The sequence below is a fragment of the Pundamilia nyererei genome, unplaced genomic scaffold (genome assembly GCF_000239375.1).
Source record: "Pundamilia nyererei isolate P.nyererei 1_Seehausen unplaced genomic scaffold, PunNye1.0 scaffold00060, whole genome shotgun sequence".
Taxonomy (NCBI): Eukaryota; Metazoa; Chordata; class Actinopteri; order Cichliformes; family Cichlidae; genus Pundamilia; species Pundamilia nyererei.
This window is the reverse complement of record NW_005187461.1, coordinates 632929-645236: the sequence shown is the minus strand read 5'-3', so window position 1 is coordinate 645236 and position 12308 is coordinate 632929. Positions and strand designations below refer to the sequence as shown.

The window sequence follows — 12308 nt, the reverse complement described above, 5'->3', positions numbered from 1 at the left end:
CCCTGTAACCATGGCAACCGTAACGCTGCCGCCTGGAACAACAGAACGTAGCTGTCAAACAAAACCCAAACAGTCCTGACCCGCGACAATATGAAACAGGAAAGTACCGCCGTGTAATCCATTTATTTCAACAAAGTAACTGTATTCTGAATACCACCTTAAACGGTAACTGTAACGGAATACAGTTACTCATATTTTGTATTTTAAATACGTAACGGCGGTACATGTATTCCGTTACTCCCCAACACTGCAGATGAATTTACTGCATGACAGTTTTTCAAACATTGGTTTGATGCGTCTGAGTGCGTCGTGAAATCAGCCAGACCATAGGAAGCTTTTCATAGAAATGTCACATCATCAACACCCACTTAAACATATCAGTTGTTGAGATATCGCAGTTGTGTACTTAACAACTCAACTGCTAAAGAACCAGATATATTTATGATGTGATAATTACGAGCTTTACTGGTGCTGAAAGATAATTGTTTATTTCTGTTCCCAGTATCTATGTGGAAAATAAGCCAACCAGCTCCTGGCTGCTATAAATACATGGAAGTGAATCAGTCACCTTTAATGGTTGACAAGAAAGAGAATAGACATGTTCAGGCTCAAATTAAACTTTTCATTGCTAATGCACACCGAAGTCCTGCAGTGGTACTTCTGAGTAAAAAAAACCTCATAAAATATGTATGTGGGGTGATCAGGTTGTTAGTGTTTAACTGTTGCAAATCGGCGACGCCTGCCTGGAGAGGGTTAAGGAACAGCTTGTTAATCTCCTTATTTTCCCAGGAGCTTTGATATTTGATCACAGTGCCTGCTTTCACTACTTTTCAGTAACATTTTCCAAGTTTAATCAAAAATAACCTTTTCAGATATGATAGCTGATATAGAACATACAAACACACCAGTTCTACTCACCCCGAGTGTCTCTGCTGACCGACCACGTGTTCCTATGATGTCCACCTGCGCTAGGTCGTCTGCACGTGCGCTGAGGCCGCGGATGAAGAGGACCGGCTCGCTGTGCGGAAGATCTCGCAGAGGAACCAGATTCAGATCCCCGTCCACGTGGAAGCCGGGATCCGACACACCAAACGTCACGTCCTCATTCCCCGCACAGTCATCAAACTCAACTGGAAGGAGCACACAGAGAGCCGTATGTATTTTTGCATCAATCCAAACAAATTGCAAACATCATAAATAAGAAGAAAAATCCCCATGAAACTCCGAGTCACTGAGGTATTCCCTCACTGTGCAGTGCTCGAGGAGCCGTCAAACAATGCACAAAAAACAATTGCATTTCTCAGATATAAACATATGCCCTGAAGATAAACAGTTACCCCGAAGAAAGAGTGGGATGTTCTGCAAGGCTCTGTCAGCTAGTCTACAATAAACTCACTGATCTCTTTTCATACGAGCCAGCTGCAATATTTATGACTCACCGCATGCTACGCGTTGCCGGCTTATTAATGTTTCTGACTTGCTTTCGTGGTACGCTTTGTTTTATTAAAGAGAATACGGTGGCATGTAGTTGCAGGGCTGAGAAACAAAAGACACGAGACAGAAGAGAAGTGTCACCTCTGCACATGTGGGCTTGCATTCTCTCACTGAGGGAGTTACTGCCGAGGACTCGACCGAGCTTTATCCCCTCTGATCATGTTCATCCTCGCTTTATCTCTCTCACACACTCCCCTAGGTGTTGCAACATGATCCCCATGTACTCCCCCACCATCACCCCTGACAATCCTCACCTCCCTCATCCTTCACCTTCTCTTTACCTCAGCCTCCTGTAATGAATCCGACTGTTAGGGAGGATAAGTGAGGGAAGAGGGGCAGGAAGTCTGCATGTGTGGATGCTGTTGTTTGTTAGGAAAGCATTTGGCACATGACTGAACAGAGGTTAGTTTACGATGGAAGCAAACATTGTAGCTTATTTAAGTCTCATCATCTCCTTTAAAATAAATTCTGTTTGACATCAGGACTGGAGTTGAACTGGAATCATGTGATTCCGAATATTCTGTACGGTTAGCATTATTAATCAAGTCACGTGGTTCTGGACTCACACGTTGTCTGCAAAAGCCAGTTAATTCATAATTAAAACAAAGATAAATGTACATGAAGAAGACTTACAAAGACTTCTCTGGGATGCCGACAGGCAGCGTCCTACGTGATTCAATCCACTGCTTATCTTAACTCATATAAGGAACTCTGTAGTTATTCATGAAGGAAATCTTTCACAAAACACCCAAAAGCCTCACTGCTGTGCGTTCCCCTCACAATGGGGACTCAGAGGCCATCGCTCTGAGAAAGAAACGGCTTCAGATGAGACCGTATTCATCGTGTTTCTCAAAGCAACTTTGAAGATAAAGCTCAGCTTTAGTGCAGAGGCTACAAGCTTTCTCTGTAAAGTTAAACCTAATATTCAACTTTCTCTGTCTGTATGTTAAATGCTGTCTAAACCAGTTTATGTGCAACAACAGTGATTAAATATGTCAGACTGCCAGTCTCTTGTTTATTCCATAGAGACCATGAATAAGTCAACGAAGCAAACTTTTGTTTTACAGCGCTACTTTTCTTTGCGCTGCGTGTTGACCCCGTCTGTTCCTCTGTGCTGCCTCGAAGGTTTCTGGTTGGTGGAACTGATCAGTTTAACTGGGAGCACCTGGCCAGTCTCTCTGAAGCATTTAATTGAATGCTTTTTCAAGCTGGAATCTATGCAGACCCTTTGACATAACCTATGCGTGTTGCCGGCATACCTGTGCGGGCTGCGACTGTCGCAGAGAGGTGCGTGTTAGGTTTCGGTGCAGGCAAAGCTACTGTGCAGTGTGGTATAATTCGTCTGCCAGCCTCTGTTCTCGCTCTTCATCCACCCAGCACCAGACTGTTCGTTCGATTGGCTTCAGCCACATTGATTTACAATTCAAACCATTTAACAGCTTCTGCCTATCATTGAAACCATCATCTAACTGCTGGATGGATGAGTGTTTCAGTGGTATCATTCACTACCTCACTTCACAAAATTCATTAGCATTAATTAACATTAATTGTGGTTTTTGTTCTTTGTTGGTTGATAAATTGGTAAATTTGGGTCAAAACTGTGTCTTTCCAAATATGTGTCATCAGTCTTTACCCATTACAATGTATTAAATGAAACACAGTCTCCTACAACCTCTAACTGGGTCGAGTATTTCTTTTTTTTAATTGAATAAGCAGTGAGGGTATTTAAACTGTAATTTACTGGATACAGCATATATTATTTTAAAAGACAGGGATTCACCAGAAAAGAAGCATTCATGACTGCTGCTAATTTCAGATTCTTACTGACATTCACTGCTTTGTTTTCTAGCACCGTGCTGGAGAGGAATTGTGTTGTAAGTGCAAACCCACCATTCTCTGCAACAGCAAATTAAAGTCTTGCAGGAAGCAATGGAACTAGATGGCACAGCAGCACTGAGCTGTTACATTAAGTGCAATGGACAACAATTTTTCAGCAGGAAAGAAAAAGAAAAATCAGCGTGCAGTCTCTCAGGCCACAACAGTAAAGGCCAGCTCACAGACTTCTTCAAAACAAATGAATCTGGTTGGTGCTTTTTTGGTTTAGTACCCACAGAACTGGTCCAAGAGTCCTACGGTCACAGATCCAACCACGCGATACAGATACTGCTAAAGCAAGCAGGACTGGACTCTTTATTTAAATTATTATTTTTCATTATTTTAACAGAACTCATCTGTTTTCAGGCTTTTTTGATGCATTGATATAACCATATAGCGAAAATGATGGTTCTGTAATAAGAGTGCAAGAACTTTACAGTACTACTAAAATATTCCCTCTACGTCTTCATTTTATACAAGGTTACGTTGCATTGTTGTCATATGATAAACACTCGACTAAATGCAGGCACTTAAGTTTCTTGGAAACAGCATCTACCCCTTAATTTTAGAAATGATGTGTTGACTGCGACGCACGAGTCTCACTGCATTTAGTCTAAGTGATCGTTCTAATGCATACAGATTAGCCCGCAGTAGGGGAAAGGCTGCTGTTCAATTCAAGTACAATGGCAACCCACTGCTGTAATTAACACGTATTGTTCCACTGATGAAAGCGCTCAAACTTTTATTACCCGCCGCAACAGCAAGGCTCGTATTGTTTTCATCCCGTGTGTGTGTACGTGTGTGTGTGTGTGTGTGCAGGTGTGTGTGTGTCATCCTCAGATGGTCTCTAATTGTTCATGTTTTCACCATATCATGAAATTCAATGTAATTCAAATAATTTGCTGGAAGACTACATTGTGTATTCATCTACCTACATTCTACTGTACGGCTATTTTCCATCACACCATGACCAAGTGGACAGAGACAAGTTCCTGTGTGATTTTAAAATCAATAGACTGAGTCTATCAAAGCTCTCAATTAGTACACTTAACCTTTGTGGCTGTGTAGTCTGCTTGCTTTTACCTTTTCTTGCAGACATTTTATAGTCTTTCATTTGGAAAGAATCGTTTTCTGCCCTCTGGACGAAGGAAAGAAGACGAGAGTAGCAGAGTGACGGATGAACGTAGAGAGAAGAAGGAGAGAAAAGGGAATGGGAAAAGAAAATGCCAGAAACGGCAAGGCTACAATGGACAGCTACGGAGAGCTACAAAGTCAACAACTGACTCTCGAGGGAAACAAGGCTCTGTCTCAATATTCAACTCTCACTTCTAATCCAAAGCATGAAAGATGTGTTCATTTCCATTCCCATTACAAGCCTCAGATTTATTTCAATAACATGGGCGCGCTCGTTAGAGCCCGCAAATTGCAGCGCCAAACAGTGTCAGTGGCATTTCAAAGGCAGCCAGAGAGTGTTTGATGGTATTCTAATGTTGTCAGGTTTTGGGGGGATTTCAGAAGAGAGCATGGTGAGCTGGCAGCTTTGAAGTCAGGCAACAATGACAGAACGCAACTTACCCCTCTCAGCACCCACACCCCCACACACCCACGTTCTTTCTGGCTCAGGGTTGAATAACTGTGCACAACATGGATTAGGGTCACCAAAATCCCTCACTGAGGATTCGAGAGGAAAAGCAGGGTGTCACGGGGGTTCGACTTTTTCCTCAAGTTTGACATTCAAGTTCCTTTCAGGCTAAACTCTCCTTTGGAGTAACAAATGTTCCAGAAACCCACTCATCACAGACCAGGGTTACTCGAGGCTTGATTGTCTGTCCGATTAGTGTTCACCAAAACGTCCACGTTCTCATTTATTGCAATAGGTGTAGGCTGCTGGGGGATTCCCATGATGCACTGGGTGTTTCTTCTACCCTCCCTATGTGTTAACAGACCTCTCTGCACTGAATCATACCTGTTATTAATCTCTGTCTCTCTTCCACAGCATGTCTTTATCCTTATCTCCCCCCAACCAATCACAGCAGATGGCCCCGCCCCTCCCTGAGCCTGGTTCTGCTGGAGGTTTCTTCTTGTTAAAAGGGAGTTTTTCCTTCCCACTGTCGCCAAAGTGCTGCTCATAGGGGGTCATATGATTGTTGGGTTTTCTCTATTATTGTAGGGTCTACTTTCCAATATAAAGCACCTTGAGGCGACTGTTGTTGTGATTTGTATAAATGAAATTGAACTGGGTTTATGATGTAAAAAAATGCACTTACCAAGGAAGTCAACTCTAGTATCTAGCTAAGTAAAGAAGAAACAAAAAACTATCAGTGCATTAATATTTTTGGTTTGCAACATGATGTGAAATCCATTAACATCAATTCAAACTGGTTCATTGTTGCAGGGGGAGGTGGAAAAAACTTGGTTTTAATTGTTTTCTATTTTCTTTTCACAGCAAACTGGAAGAAAAGCAGGATGAGATGTGCAGTACGGAGGCTAATGTTGGAACTTGTTGGCATTACATCAAACTATTTGTTGAACTTACTCTGGCTTTTTTAATTTCTTTTGCATTGTGCAAGGATTTAACATGTTTCCATTCTAATTTACTTCTGCCATCAAGCGAGATATTTTTCAATAACTAAGCAGACACCTCATATTCAATCATGCCAGTTAGCTTAGGATATTTTAAAAGGACCATCCACACTGATGTCTTCATTTTCATGTCTTTCAACGGTGCTAGGCAGAAACTCATGCTGGATTATTTTGGCATCCCGCATTATATTTTCATTGACTCAGCCACATAATTGGGATCTCCCCCCTCCCCTGTCAGGTACTAAAGTTTTCCTTTGAGGTGTTGTGAAGACAATTTTCTATCTTGTAACTAAATGTCAAGTCTGCATGATGGAAGAGATGGGAATCTGAGGGCTAATCTCAAAGGTGGCAGCACGGGTGTGTTTAAGCTGATAGCTGCCGTGTCTAACCAGAGCAACTATGCTCAGCCTCATAAAAGGCCTCTGGAGAACGCTATTCTCAAATAATCACCCCGCATTAGAGAGAGGGAGCTGCTTTTGAAAATGTATTTACGCCCTGAATTGCATTTTACCCCAGAGTTTCCTATCGCTGCGCATTGTGTAAGGCCCATCACTAGGACTCAATAGTAACAAGACGTTAGCTTTTCATCTAGCAAGATAACAGTTTGCAGGGATTTAGCTAGCTAGGGGTCCTGACAGCAGCAGCTTTCACCTTGGCTTTAGCCGACGATTAAGACCCCCCACCTCAACCTTTACTGCCACTCCAACTATCCAGTCATGTCACATGCAGTTTCTAATCATCAAGTGTGAGTGTGTTTTTTGCAAACCACAGACTGTGTGTCCTTTTACTCAAACCACTGTATTCTATCAGACGACTGTATCACTCTCATTTGTCAGTGTAAGCATGGTCTGTGCATACTAGCTTTTATGCACAGTGTTCCAGGGCCCTTGATCATACTTTGATGTGTGGCCCTGTCCACTGTGCTGGTGACTAAAGCCAATTAAACTACAGCTACTTTCTGATCTCAAGCAGCATCAAAGAGTTCCCATGTGGACTGTTAAAGGTCAGTCAAGCATGCTAACTACCTGGTTAGATGTTTCTATCATCTCGACACATCTGTGCTACACTTAATGTTATGTTGCCTTGGATGCCTTAGCAACATGTATTTTTGTATACGAGTGTTTTCAGACACAAAAGGACTTGATCAAAGCCAGAGAACAAAAACTGCAATAAGTACCGGCTCCTGTTGGTTCTGGTTGTTTATTTCATCTAACTGGTGCAGGGCTTCATCTTATCCTTGTATACGTGTTTTATCCAAGTTATTTTGACCGGCCTTCACAGTCAAAAAGTCACCAGCCAATAAAAATCAAAAGGTGAGACTACATATCAGAGCGAAGTCAGATCTTTGATCTTGACATCTAGAGGAGGAGAGAGCTCGGGATTAAAGTGGCAGCGAGCATGAATTAGCAGAAGAAGTATTAGAAGAGGAAGAAAACACAACATCCACTTTGATATAGCGCAGCAGTCTAAACAAAGGTATAATTGATTAAAGTAATCATAGTTTGGTGTGCCCTACTAAACAGAATGGCATGAACCGAGGCCCTGGCCATAATGGAAGTTATTTATTACACCTGTATTCACACCGTAATGGTAATCAAAATAGCTGCAGCAACTCGTCAGTATAACAGTCAGACTAATTAGGAACAACAAAGTTTGCTTGTAAAGTTGAGAGACTGAACCCTGGAGAGAAAAGGTTTCCCCCATTGAAGGCTAATGACAGCAAATTGTATTTTTAACTGTTCCCAAATAAAAGTAGAGAGCAAAGAGACTGAACAGATATGCAATGACAGAAATGTAATTTTATGTAAAATAAAAAATGGCTCCATACAGACTGTACTGGTTAATATATAGTCTTAACAAGCTAAAGATCCCTGCCTCAACACTGAGAGGAGACACAAATCCCTGGGAGGGCTGGGTCAGTGGGCGTCCGGTGTAAAACTCCACGTCAAATGAAGTATGTGGATCCACCCACTGCTGCAACCCCATGAGAATGAGTTTATCGTGGTCGGGTACCACACATTTCCATTCCACACAAGTCACTTATGAAGACTGGATATTTTATTTTCTACAAAATCTTATTTTCAAATAGGAAATAATGAATTCTGCTGTTTACAAACAGGTCACTCAGGTCTGAGTGGGAAATATCTGTACATGTTTCCCAGGTTGCTTGACCACTCATAAATCTGATCAAATAGGGCTGTTCGATATAACGATATATATCGGATGACGATATAAAAACGTCTATTGTTTCATTTCACGCTATCGTTTGTTTCGTGGTGTCGCAAAATAAACTGTTTACAGCAATATTTTTTCATGGTTGTGATGGTCACTGTAGTGGATATATTAATTTCTTAAAGTTCTCTCTTTCTCTTATATATAACCACACTACGGACAGACAAGCCCTGTTTTTATGCGTTGTCGTTAGCAACAACGACGGTAACAGCATCGCATGTCCGCTTGTTTATGTTCCACATAAACCTTTCACAATAAAGCTCAAGATCCTGTTGAGACTTTTCAAAATAAACTGAATCACGTGAAAGAGCAGATTATTTACGGATGAGAAGTAAAAAAGAGCCGCCAGGTGCTAAAAAATAAACCGTAGACTCAAATGTTAGAACAGGCTTTTCCCCGCAGCACGCCGTGTAATAAATACTCACAAAGAAAACGGCGCCGTTACAACTTATGTCTAAAAATGTATCGTTTCATGCATCGGTTAAAACACTCGACTCCAGCTGGCGCTCAGCTGGAAACACTTCACGCAAGTCGAGCTGCCCGAGATTCACAGACTTTACAGAAAATGTTACATTTTTGTGATTTATATCGTTATCGGACGATAGATGTTTTATATCAGGATATGAGATTTTGGTCATATCGCACAGCCCTGCTGACAAAATATAAATGTTTTTGTCACTGATAACATCCTAGTGTATATCAAAAAATTTGAATATTGTTAAAATGTTTGATTGTTTTATATATTCCAAATTCATTACATATAAAGTGAAATGCGCGAGGTGGAAATCCAGTATTTGAGTTTGAGTAAGTTACTATTCAGACAGTATAAATACTTCTTATCTCACTGTGTCACTGCGTTCATCATGGATAAAGGACTTTCTTACAAACCGGCCCCAGACTATAAGACTCCGCCCTCATCTCTCCTCCACTCGCACACTGAGCACCGGCTCCCCACAGGGCTGTGTGCTGAGCCCCCTTCTGTATTCTCTCTACACCCACGACTGCAGTTCGACCCACAACAACAATCTCCTCATCAAGTTTGCTGATGACACCACGGTAGTCGGACTCATCTCAAAGGGAGACGAGGCAGACTACAGAGAGGCAGCCTGGTGTTCAGAGAACAACCTGACACTGAACACTAAGAAAACCAAAGAGCTCATTGTTGACTTCAGGAGACACAGCACTGACTCAGCCCCCCTTTACATCAACAGGGAGTGTGGAGAGGGTTCACACTAGGGCTGCACGATTAATCGTTAGAAAATCGTGATCTCGATTCATACTTATGTGCGATCTCATTTCCAAATGACAACGATTTAAAAAAAAAAAGAAAAAAAAAGATGATGATTGTACCGCATTTTGATCCGGGACGTAATCTGCATGAAAACAAGCGCTCACGCTTCCTGCTCAACAAATGACGAGGGCGGAGGCTTATACCACGTGATACAGAAGCCATCTGGCAGGGAAAAAACAACGGGGAGCACGTGAAACTGCCCGAGGGGAGAAAACACAATGAGGGCAGAGGAAACGTTTCCTGATGGCGGTGAGAATGACAACCCCACTGTAAAATTACTTCCAAGAAAAGGTTCTCATTCCTCCAGCACCGCAAGGTAACACTACAAATCTGTATAACCACCTCAGACGTCACCATAAAGTGTAATATGACGAAGCTGTAAAGGCCAAGAAAGTGACAGGAGAAAATCCGTCCCCGTCAACCACCCAAACATTAATAACGGGAACCTTATACAGCGCTTCCCTATACCCGTCGAGCTCCCGCAGGCACAAAGAAATTACGGAGGCTATCACTTATCACCTGACCAAATATGGCACCCATCAACACTGTGCAAAACGAGGGATTTAGGAGAATGATCAACACCCTAGACAAACGCGACACGGTGCCGTCCCGCAACTATTTTTCTATTGTTGCACCACCTGCTCTATACACGCAGCGTCGAGCAACGGTGGAGACGGAATTTCAAGCAGTACAACGACAAAATGTGAGACATTTGTTGTTTTTATGTTTATTTATTGTTTTTATGTTCAGTCTCAACTGTTACGAAGTTGATGTGCAGTTAATAAGTGCAATAAATATTTATACTGGAAATATTTATACTGGAATTTATACTGTATACAATAAATATTTATACTGGAAAAGAAAATCGTGAGAGAATCGTGATCTCAATTCTAAGCCAAAAAATCGTGATTCTCATTTTATGCAAAATCGTGCAGCCCTAGTCCACACCTTCCGGTTCCTTGGTGTCCTCATCTCTGCTGACATCTCCTGGACAGACAACATCTCAGCGGTCGTCAAGAAGGCTAAACAGCGGCTGCACTTCCTGAGGGTGCTCAGCTGAACTCCCACCTGCTGCTGACCTTCTACTGCTCGTCCATTGAGAGCCTGCTGACATACTGCATCACGGTATGGTACGGCAGCTGCACCAAGGCAGATAGAGTGAGGCTTCAGAGTGTAGTCAAGACAGCACAAAAGATCATCGGCTGCCCTCTCCCCTCCCTGATGGACATTTATTCCTCCGCTGCCTCAGCAGAGCAGCAAACATCATCAAGGACAGCTCCCACCCTGGCTTCAACATGTTCAGCCTGCAGACTCAAAAACAGTTTCTTCCCAAAGGGCTAATTAGGAAGAGAAGCAGGCTGCTGTTTCAATTAACAGAAAATTTGCGATTTCATCTGGAAATCACATAAATCCAAAGTGTTTGTGTGAAGGTTTGACAGTCTGTGGTGTTGGTTGGTCCTCTGTGTTTTATCAAGTTCAAAGTCATCACAGTCATCACACTTTGTGCTTTCATGGTTTTGTGACCATGCGATGACTGTGCTTGATTGGCAAACCAACTCAGCTGGCGTGAACCTCACAGAGAATCGACGTCGTATTGTCAAGATGGACATGAGAAGCATTTCAACCCAACAATGCAGACCAGCTGAAGGCAGCTATTAAATCTACCTGGGCTTCAACACCTCTGCAGTGCAACCAGATGATTGCCTCCATGCATGCAGCACTGATGCATCGAATCATATTGTAAATCTTTTCTAATATTCGAGATATTGAATGCATGATATTGATAAGCTAAAAGCCACAATGAGAAAAAATGAAAACAATGGAAACATTTAACTTATAGAAGAAAGTTTACCCATTTGAATTCAATGGTGACATTAGATGGACAGTCGTGCCAATGAAGCTGTCAGACAGGTGGTTCTTAAGAGTGTCTGGTTTAAAAAATGAAAAGCCTTCATTTTAAATCATTTAAATGTAATACGCACGTATCTATTGTTGAAAGCAGAAAAGTGGTTTGTTTATCTGCTTATTTCAGAGACACGGTGTCTTATTAGTCGTGTTTGACATTCACTGATTTCTTGAGCTTTTCTCTCTCATACAGTGAAATTCATTCCAGCTAGTGGAAAACAGATAGCTAATTATAACATGATGTGCCCCGTGAGTGTTCTTACAAATAACAGGGCCCTGAAATGTCACTGTCAGCATATGCCCACAGAAAAATAGGCCTATTGTGAGTCTCTTACTTTTTATTTTAAGCTACAACAAACACTGTCAAAACAGTAGAGAAGTTACACTGTGCGGGGCTGACGTTCCTACAATTGTTTACTTGAGGTTCGGAGATGTTGAATCACCAGCTCAGAAATGTGCAAAAGCTGATTATGATAAGCTGGCACTTACAAAATAGATCAGTCATTGAGAGCTTAGCAGTCGAGTTAAAGTCATCCTGCAAACTGTGCGGCGCTGAAGCTCTCTGGAGCCGCAGCAGTCTCATTTGAATCTGAATCGTTATCTTTCAGCATGTACATGAAAGGGGTTTCTGCTAAATACAACAGCTGGACTGGTCTTAATTTGATGTTTGGTTTGTTACACTAATCTGTAGAATCACCATACATCCCACGATACGATATTATCACAATTTTTAAAAATATTTTGTGATATTCAGATTCTGTACATAAAGGTAAACTTTATCAATATTCATTTTATCTAATAACAAAGTCTCACACTCAGTCTTTCTCTCAGTTCAGTTTTATTGTTGACAAACTGAACGGTTTGTATTACAGTCTAGTCCAACTTAACTGAATGCAACCATCTGGTACAATTACAGCTATTCTGAACT

The 12308-nt window shown here is 41.8% G+C and overlaps 1 protein-coding gene across 2 annotated transcripts in view; it reads right to left on the bottom strand.

Moving 5' to 3' along the window:
• Positions 1–12308, bottom strand: part of cdh13 (cadherin 13, H-cadherin (heart)) — a 382609-nt gene that overhangs the window by 245885 nt on the left and 124416 nt on the right. For both annotated transcript variants that reach the window (XM_005734745.2, XM_005734746.2), the window contains exon 3: positions 919–1130. In XM_005734745.2, the coding sequence (XP_005734802.1) occupies positions 919–1130 (212 nt within the window). The remainder of the gene's footprint in view (positions 1–918; positions 1131–12308) is intronic.